Source organism: Carlito syrichta, unplaced genomic scaffold (genome assembly GCF_000164805.1).
Source record: "Carlito syrichta isolate Samal-C Ts95f unplaced genomic scaffold, Tarsius_syrichta-2.0.1 Scaffold271070, whole genome shotgun sequence".
Lineage (NCBI taxonomy): Eukaryota > Metazoa > Chordata > Mammalia > Primates > Tarsiidae > Carlito > Carlito syrichta.
Window position 1 is genome coordinate 509416 of NW_007215166.1, and position 10062 is coordinate 519477.

The 10062-nt window shown below is 39.9% G+C and overlaps 1 protein-coding gene across 1 annotated transcript in view; it reads right to left on the bottom strand.

Annotated features, from left to right (window-relative positions):
- The window catches only part of SLC25A21 (solute carrier family 25 member 21), a 202643-nt gene extending 193947 nt beyond the window's left edge, over window positions 1-8696 (bottom strand). Inside the window, 1 exon segment of the mRNA XM_021709660.1 lies at window positions 8651-8696. Coding sequence (XP_021565335.1) covers window positions 8651-8679 — 29 coding nt within the window. The 5' untranslated portion in view covers window positions 8680-8696.
- Window positions 8697-10062: the final 1366 nt, after the last annotated feature.

Below are 10062 nucleotides of genomic sequence, written 5' to 3' on the forward strand. Positions count from 1 at the left end.
TGTTAAACATAAATACTGGTAGACCCCACCCCTAGAGTTTCTGATTCAGTAGTTCTGGGGTTTCCGATAGAGAGTGTAAATCAATCTCAACAGCTTGAGTAAAAACCTCATAAGCACATATATAACAACTCATGGATGCCAAAATTTCAACCCATATGAGTCTTCGTAATTTGCACAGTGATTAATACGTTTTAAGAGAAGTATGAGAAGACTTCTCAGTGCAAGTTAAGTCCTGATGAGGGCAAAGATGACAGCCAAGGTGTGTATTGGCCTGTCCACTCATCACCAGTCGTTAACACTGTGTCTACCAGGAGATGTGAAAATGCCCCTCCTTTTCTTGCCTTCTCCAGAATGCACAAGAAAACGTGCCCTTTAGTTCGTGGAGCTCTTTGACAGGGAGCAACTTAAATTTTTTAAAATTTATTTTTGAGACAGAGTCTCACTCTGTCACCTAGGTTTTTGTGCAGTGGTGCAATCATAGCTCACAGCAGCCTCCAACTCCTGGGCTTAAGTGATCCTCCTGCCTTAGCCTCCTGAGTAGCTAGGACTACAGGCTCCAGGCCACCACGCCTGGCTAAGGTGTGCATTTTAAAAGATCATTCCTTATAGGATTGATAGTTTATTTAGTGTATACCTGACTTATGCCCCATTTGAAAACAAAACAAAATAAAAATGATAAAACATGACTCAAAGTGAAAGAGAACAAATACCTCAGTAATTTTCCTTTCCTGGATCACAATGGGCCTTTTCCTTTCCTAGAACTAAAAATATGAAAGGGACAAATGCTATATCCCCCTCCGACCGTGACTTTCATAAATCCTTGGGGCTTTTGTATGCCACTTTCAAGGTATAAGCCTTGAAATGCCTAAGTAGTAAATTCAACTCCCCAGGACCCTGCTTATTTGCAATCATCAGCCTGTTCCAAGCAAGAGCATTCCTCTTAGGAAAAAAACCCTGGACTACCTGCCCTTCTCCTTCAAAAGACCCACCTCTCTCCATTGCAGTCTAGGCCTGTGCTGTCTAATCCAGGACCTCAAGTCCCCATGGCTTTTGAGCATTTGAAATGTGGCTGACTAGTCAATGGGGAGATGTGCTCGAAGGGTAAAATAGGCACCAGATTTAAATTTAAAAAAAGAACTGAAAATATCTCATTAATAAGTTTAAAATCAAGTAGCATGTTGCTATGGCAATGATTCGGACATATGAGGCTAAACAAGATACAGTCTTAAAATTAATCTTAACTGCTATTTGTATTTCTTTAAATGGGGATCTTAGGAAACTTCAAATTATATATGTGTAGTAAGTACATTCTATTCGATTAGCCAGTGCTGGTCTAGAGGAAGACTAGGATTTTGCTTTTCACCTTAGAGCTCGTCCCATGTGCTCCTCAGCACCCTCCATCCCTCTCCCTACCCAGTTTCCCCACTTCTCATCTGGACACATCTAACGGAAACAGCCTCATATCCCTCTTCTCCAATCCAGTCTCTGAAACCCTGCTCTAGGCTTGAAATGGTTTTGCCTATGATCTTGTCAAATCATGTCTACCTTTTTATTTCAACAGGTTCTAAATTCCCACCTCATTCCTGAAATCTTCCATTTTGCAATGAAGACAATACAGTTACTTATTATTCACTTACTAGACATTCCAGATTGGCCATAGAACTAATAGGGTTATTATTTTTATTATTACCAGTACTTGTTTATTCAACAGCATTCACTGGGCACCTCCTGGAGGCCAGGCACTGTGCTGGCTAAGGGATACTTAATAATGTCAGCACACAGCCCTAAAATGATGTGTGGGATGACGTCAACTAGAACACATACACTAAACCAATGCTCTCTTGCCCTCAGACCCAGAAGGACTCTCTACTTGCAAATACCATTCTGAGGAAGGATTTAAATGTAGTGCTCATATAACAAGTCTTCTGGCTTAGCAACTTGAAACTTCTTGACTCCACATTAAAGCTTCCCCTCCTCCCACACACTTTTTATACTCCTTCATGTCTCCATGACTACCATATAGACTCCATTTGTCTTTGTAGTCCCTCTTCCTTTACTGACCCAGGAGTAAACACCATGCTTTCAATCCTGTGTGTGTGTGTGTGTATGTGCACACATGCACGCACACTCATTTATTTCTCATAATAATGTGGATCGCATTATTGTTCCCATTTAAAGATGAGAATACTGAGGCACAGGGAAGTTAAGCAACTTAGTGAGATCACACAGGTAATGACGGAAGGAGTCACGATTTGAAACCAGGCAGCCCAACTCTAGAGACAGAATTATTAACCGCGACACAAACAAACATCATGGACCATGGAAGCTTGAAGCTGCCATCCGGCACCAAGTAAAAGAAGCTATCCCAAAAATGAAGAAAAGCTGAAGAAAGAGAGGAAGAGAGAGAGAGAGAGAGAATATGAGAAAACTACTACCAATTATTTTATTTGAACCCCTGGAGATGTAATGCCAGGAATTACACCTTTGATCTTTCTAGTTATACAGGTAAATAGGGTCTTTTGTCATTTCTAGCCATGGATTCTGAACGAGGGGTCTACTCACAATTATACACACAGTTCTGTTTATGTATAAACAAAAAAATACCACAGCAAATATATACATCTCTGGGGAGAATCTCAAAAGACACGTTGATTCCACATAACTGCCCTCTGTACAGCTTCTTAGCTAAATATCCTCTGCTAAAATTAGGTAGAGACACTTAGAACACATCAGTTGTCATGTGGCCTCTGTTCATGTGAGGTCTGTCTCTGAGCGAGACTTGCAAGGGGGCAGAATAAGCTCTTTCTGTATTAAGCCAAGTGCTACAGTTCCTGAAATTTCTTCCTAAAGAATTATCAATTATAATTTCTAACATCTTTTAAAATACAAGGCAAGTTTTGTTCAACATGCTGAATTGAAAACGCATGTTCCTCTCAGTTCTTTCTCCAATCCCATTAAGAATGTCATCCTGATTCTGTCTTCAGATCCATTTCTCACTCTTCCCTTTTTCTGCACTACACTATAATGTGGAGGGGCTGACCTCAGCAGGTCTGGGCTTCCCAGGCTTCCATGGGTTCAGCAAATAGGAGCATGAGTGGGTGGGAGTCTTAAGGTAGAGCAAAGGGAGAATCCAGAGGATTTCTCCCCATTCCTCTCTGCTCCATGCAGAGCATTTGACAAAGACTGAGTCTCCTCCGAGGCTCCAGCTGCCACTAGACAGACGTACTATGGTTCTAGCTTCCACTAGGGTGGCTATGGCCCTGGGCTCTAGCAGTACTGCCTCCTTCCTTTGTCTTTCAAGCCTGGGGTGGTGGTACTATTGCTAATCTCTGGGTTGCCTCACAGACCTCTGTTGACTCCTCAGAAATTCTATCATTTGTATAACTAACTCCTTGCATTAAATTCCCATTTTTCAAATACTCAGTGTGTGTATTCTCCTGGTTGGGCCCTGACTAACACAGCTAGTAAAAGATTAATAATGATAAAAAGTGGACGGTACAAGAAGTAACAATGAATGTGCAATGCCAACACAGTTTTGTCAGATGGAAATAAATGGAGGAATGGTCACAGCCTTAGCAGGGCAGAGGAGTCTGCACCCTAAGTACCTAAAGATCCCGAGAAGCCTTAGGCCTTGGAGGCAGCAGATACCTTGGAAGGTGAGGCGATGTGACTGAAAACAGGAGGATTGCTTGAAAGTCCATATATGTCCTTACCCACCTCCCCACTTATGACCTGAAGATTATTCTCTGGAGACAAAACCAGAGAGAGCCTCTTCAGGCTGAGGGCCATTAGGTACAGTGGAGGGCTGGTGAGTGGCCCCAAACTATTATAGAAACATGATGATGATGTGAAATTCTTCATCCTTAATGGTGAGACTTTCCACAACATACTACTTGGTCGAAAGATTCTTCACTGGAGAAACAGTATCCCAGAAAAGATCTTTAAATATTGATATTGGAAGAGGGAGTAGGGGGTGCTTAACAAGCTGATCATTGTCAAAAGGCCACTTTCAACAAGCCCCACCCCATTATTTGCTAAGAGAGTGACAATCAGTAGTAAAAAGGAAGCTGTGGAAAAATTTGGGCAGAAATAACAATTAACAATAGCCTTATAGAGAACTAAAGAATGAAAATACGAGGCAATAATTAACTCCAGAAAAATCAACCACTGAACACCACTTGGTTCAGTAGTGAACAATGTATAGTAAAATAATGCAAACAATTGATTATTGATCAATCATGGGACAGATGCAGGGAGGGGAACTGGGGCCAGGGTGCAATTCTAGATATCATAAATAACATTTAAAGCTGACAAATTAAGAAAGAGTGGTATATTCGCTTCCTAACAAATTACCAAGCTGCATGGCTTAAAACAACAGATTTTTATTCTCTTACAGTTCAGAAAGCCAGAAGTCTAAAATCAAGGTGTCAGCAGGGTTGGTTCCTGCTTAAAGGCTCAGAGAGACAATCTGTTCATTACCTTTCTCCTAGCTTCTAGTGGTTGCCAATGATGCATGGCATTCGTAGCCTTGCAGCTGCACAATTCCAGTCTCTGCTTTCAACATCACATGGTAGTCTTCTATCTGTGTCTGCCTTTCCTTGAAGTCCTTTTCTTCTTCTTATAAGAATATCAGTCACATTGCATTTAGGACCCACCCTATCCCAGTATGACCAAATCTTAACCAGTTACATCTGTGAAGACCCTATTTCCAAATAAGATCACCTTCTGAAGTTCTGGGAAGGACATAAATTGGGGGAGGGAGCACTGTTCAATCCATTACAACTGGTATATGCATATTTAGAAAGATGGAAGTGAATTCTAAGAGAAACAGCTAAAAGCCAAAGGTCTTTATCTCTGGAATGGGAATTGGTGGGTGGAGAGGGTTGGGTAGGGGAATGATGTTTATTCTTATAAGGCTTGGAAAAGATATGGCTATGGCATACTGACACCCAGGTCCCTTTCTTTAGGTCAGTGGGAGTGTCATATTTCTCCTCCTTCTGGTTGTCCACGTGTGGTTAAGTGACTAGTTCTTAACCATAGGTTGGGGAAAATGGCACTTTTGGTCAGAGTGCTAATTGCCAGTGTGAGACTGTTCAGCTCCACTATTCCTGCCACTGGGGTGGTGAAAGCATGTGCTGAAACAGAGCTTCTGTCAATCTGAGCAGTCTCCCACTGCTATGGTCTGAATGGTTGTGTCCCTCAAAGCCAATGTGGTGAAATCCTACTCCCCAAGGTAATGGTATCAGGAGGTGGGGCCTTTGGGAGGTGATTAGGTAATGAGGGTGGAGCTCCCATGAATGAGATTAGTGTTCTTAAAAGAGACACCACAGAGCTGCCTTGCTCTTTTACCATGTGTGCACACAGTGAGAAAGCACCCTTTATGACCCAGAAAACAAGCCCTTGCCAGACACCATACCTGATGGCACCTTGATCTTGGACTTCTCGGCCTCCAGAACAGCGAGAAATACATTTCGTTGTGTGTAAGCTACTCGGTTTATGGTATTTTGTTATCCAGTGTGAACAAAGGCACCCACTCATATTAGACTTGAGGTGGGGGTAAGAGAAAAAGTTACAGTTATTGTTGTCTGCTGAGATTTAGGGTTTGTTGCTGATGTTATAGTGGCATAACTCAGTTCATCTTGATGGACACAAGGCATGGAGTATTATTTGAATTTTATGTGAAGTGCATGTACTATTTTAATAAAGATAAAAAGAAATAATTATAAGTCATAAGTTGTAAAAGATAACACATGAACTTCGCACTGGTGATTTCAGCAAGTCCCTTTTTTAAAAACATCATATTCCAAGGCACTGGATTCTAAGTTGTTGTAGGCATTGCCAAAGTGCAGCATGCGATACACAGGTCAAATCTCACATCACAGTTTTTCGAGGGCTGTTTTTGCCTCCTCTTTCATATTATTACTTAAAGGGTAGTGCACTGAATTAATCTGAGCATGGATATGGCTCATTTCCCACAATATCTCATGAGCCAGTATACGGCAAAGTACAAGTCTTTACTTCTTGGATCCTAGTCTAGTCTTTTCTTGTTGGGTTTTATTTGTGTCTATTCCTTTTTCTTTGCTGGATTAATAACAACAGATTCTTAGAATTATTTCCAAACTCTTCCTTCACAGGAATTTTTTCAGTTTGTAAATGATCAGTTTTGGCATACAAATTTATTTCTTTTCAGAAGTGTAGTCATCTCATGTACAACGTGACAAGGAAGAGTCCCAGCATGTGAGTCTGTTCCTGTCTATGTTAGTACTCAGGTGATAAATACTATCAACCTTGCACATGCTACTTTGGTTGTAATGTCATTTGCACATATTTGGGACTTTCAGTTTACTCTATGATTGTGGGTCTTTACTCAATATACTTTTTATTGTTATAAGGTCAAATATCACCCAGTATCCAGTTCCTCTCTCCTTTAGAGTACCAGGAAGGATTGTATTTTCCCTTCTCCTCGAAGTTAGGCAAGGGCATGTGACTAATTCCAATTAATTAACATTGTTAAAAAAAATTCAGTCTCATTCTATCGCTCAGGCTGAAGTACAGTGGCACAATCATGGCTCACCGTAGCCTCTACCTCCTAGGTTCAGGCTATCCTTCTGCCTCAGCCTCCCAAGTAGCTGGGACTATAGGCATATATCACCACATCCAGCACATTTTTAAATTTTTTGTAGAGACCGGGATCTTGCTATGTTGCCTAGGATGGTCTCAAACTCCTGGTTTCAAGCAAGCTTCCCACTTCACCCTCCCAAATGCTGGGATTATAGGCTTGAGCCACCATGCCCAAGAAATGAATGCCATTTTAATGAAAATAATTCTACAACAAAGATAAAAAGATCAAGAAATATTCAATTCAATTCTAGCCAACAGAATGATAGCTCTTGAAGTTCATTGTGGAGATCCCTATGCTCATCAGACTATGAGCTCTCTGAGTACAGAACTAGCTGGAAACTGCACACTAGATGCCCAAGACATGTTTGCTGACTGCATAAATGAAGTATTAAATGAATGAGTAACCATAATTTTAACACCATGTCTTGATCAAATCATTAGTTTTCCCCTATGCTCATTTGAACAGTTTATTCAGTTAGGAAATGATCTTTAAGTGACAAAAGCAATTTATTCCTCAGCAAGACTAGCAACAATATTCTGGTTTTTGAAAGAAGGTTAACGCAAAATCTAAGAAGGAAACACCAGTGAGTTTTGCTTTCTGTTTCTGAACTCTGTAAAAAAGAAAAAAAAAAAGTGACTCAGGGATGCACACATCTTGTATTTGAATATAATTTGTGGTTTTCTTCTTTCTTTCTTTGAGTCTACTGACTTGAGACTGTTACAGACTGAATGTTTGTGTCTCTCTAAAATTCGTATACTGAAACCCTAGCCTCCAATGTGATGGCATTTGGAGGTAAGGCCTCTGGGAGATGATTAGGTTGAGAAGAGGTCATGAGGGTACAGCCCCCATGATGGTGTCTGTGTCTATATTAGAAGAGGAAATGACAACAGAGCTTCCTCTCTCTACCATGTGAGAATATAGCAAGAAGGAGGCCATTTGCAAGCCAGGAAGAGAATCGGATCCTCTAAGACCTTGATCTTGGACTTCCCAGACTCCAAAGCTGTGAAAAATAAATGTAAGTTGTTTAAGCCACTAAGTCTATGGTATTTTGTTACAGCAGCTCATGCTAAGACAGAGGCCAAATTTCCATCTTTTCTATCTCTATTAGAGGGTGAGACTCTCTAAGTAATATTATTTGCATGTCAGTCACCTTCTCTTGCTTTCAGCAACCAGCCTAAGATACTCTCTTAGGAAAAATAAGCAACATGTCCATCCAATGACTAGCTGGATCATCAAGTATTTTTTAACTGAGGCAGTAATGGTTTGTTTAATCTTCATTGTGGCATGGCATTGTTTACTATTAGGCCCCAACCTAGACATGGTGTTCTTGAGTTTTATGCAATGCGAATAAATGGAAATTTTCATTCATTCCAAGAATTTCCAATGTGAAAAAATAGGGAGTTCAGTAATACAGCCACTGGTTTAATTTTTTTTTTTTAATGCTCTAGATCATATTAAATGCCATCAGGCTTTGTTATTTTTCTTTCTCTCTCGGTAAGTAGATTCAATATATTGCCCTGACTTGTATCACCCTTTAAGAACAAATGCATTTTCCTAAAAATATGGCATTTTTGCATTGGCAAACAGTTGTGGGAATAAATTATTTAAGAACCATTTAAGAAGTTTGCTTGAAATTTTGAAGTCTCACACCAAAGTGCTGACTATTAAATAGTGATTTGTTATGAAATGCCACATGAAAATGTGCTGTCATAATTCACTGGATAAAATTTAGTTTTTACATCATTTTGATAAATTTACCTCATTTACCAGTATAGCCACAAATCATACCTATGGTTGACATGTGAAGGGAGTAAAATATTACATACCTTCGGATGACCTCCATCCAGAAATGTTTTTCACTGTTCACATTTTATCTGTCAAATAGTACCTTCTTTAAGAAGCAAATACAAATGCTATTATAGAGAGAAGCTAGCGGCCTGGGACAAGTTCTAGCATTTATTGTGTTCTGACAGATCTTAATTTGGCTATCAGCCAAAGTCAATAAAACTTGTTCATGCAGAACCTTACCTGGTTTTCACCACATCGAGGGGGTGCATCAGGCAAATTTCTACAAGACCTGAAAAGATGATAAAGAAAGGTCCAATAAACACTTATGTAAACACCAGTTCTTATTTCCTTGACCCTATTGATTTCTCAAGTATGAAGATTCAAATAAAGCTTGGGACTTTGGATATGACAGTTAATAGTAGTAGGTTAGTGGCGAAAGACAAAAGCATACTAAGATTTTATTTCAACCGGAATAAGATATGTGAGTGAGTGCTTTCTTACAAGTGCTACGGCAAGGAGCTGGGGCTGTAGAAAAAAAATTTAAAAAGAACTCAGATGTGCTAATCCCAATCAGCTGGGCAAAAATTGTCGTATCTGAATCAAGCCCAGCAGAAAAGTACATATGGAAGGAAGGGAGGAAGCAAAAAAAGCTAAAAAAGAAAGAAGAGAGGAAGAGTCTTTGAGACTCTCCCACTTACTAACATAGCAAATCATTAAGCCTCAGTTTCAGTATCCATGAAACAAAGATAAAGATGCATTTTATTTCACATAGCTTAATAAAAAGTATTTACTGAGTGCTCACTGTGTGCTAAGTATTGTTTTAAACAGTGCTTAGTTTCTCTCATTTAATCCTCACAAGGACTTTATGTGATAGGATGTATTATCCCCATTTTATGAGTGAGATAATTGAGGTATACACAAAGTTAAATTACTTGTCTAAGATGTCACATCTAAGAAGTGGTTTTGATTTGCACAAAGCCCATGATCTCAATCATTGCACAATGTGAAAGAACTTCTACATCTTCTTGCAAATCAATTGTAAAGCCCTCCCTCCTGTTGTCTACCTGAGCAGAGAAGACTACTCAATTACAAAGTACTGGCATGTAAGAACAGAAGTAATACAAGTAGTGTTAGGTACTAGTAGTTGTAAAAATATTTATAGTAGTTGTTGTTACAGTATCTATTTTATCCTTTCCATTCCATATTTACATATACAAATGTTTTTTCCTTGCTACATTGCCAAGTCCAGAAAGCTCAAAGGGACTATACCTAGCTGAAGGCTCCCTTTGCTTCTGCTAAAGCTTTACGAAGCTCCCCCTGCATACATCAGCTATAGGTTGCAAAGTCAAATGTACTGACCCCAAACAACTGCCTTACTTTGGCTACAACTAATAGGATCCAATACTGATGTTTGTGTCAAAGGTTTCCAAGTCATGGGCTCAATCAGAATCTCATTGCCTGGAGAAGGAAGGAGATAGACACAGGGAAGCAGAGGACACAGGACCACTGGACACAATGGCAAATCTTCTGGGCACTGTTTTAGTTTCATTAATAAGTTCTGTTACTCAAGGCAGCATGGCTAGGCCTCCTCCTTGCACTATGCAAGGTCTCCATATACTGCTCCTTGCTTGAAAATTCACACTCACTCATAA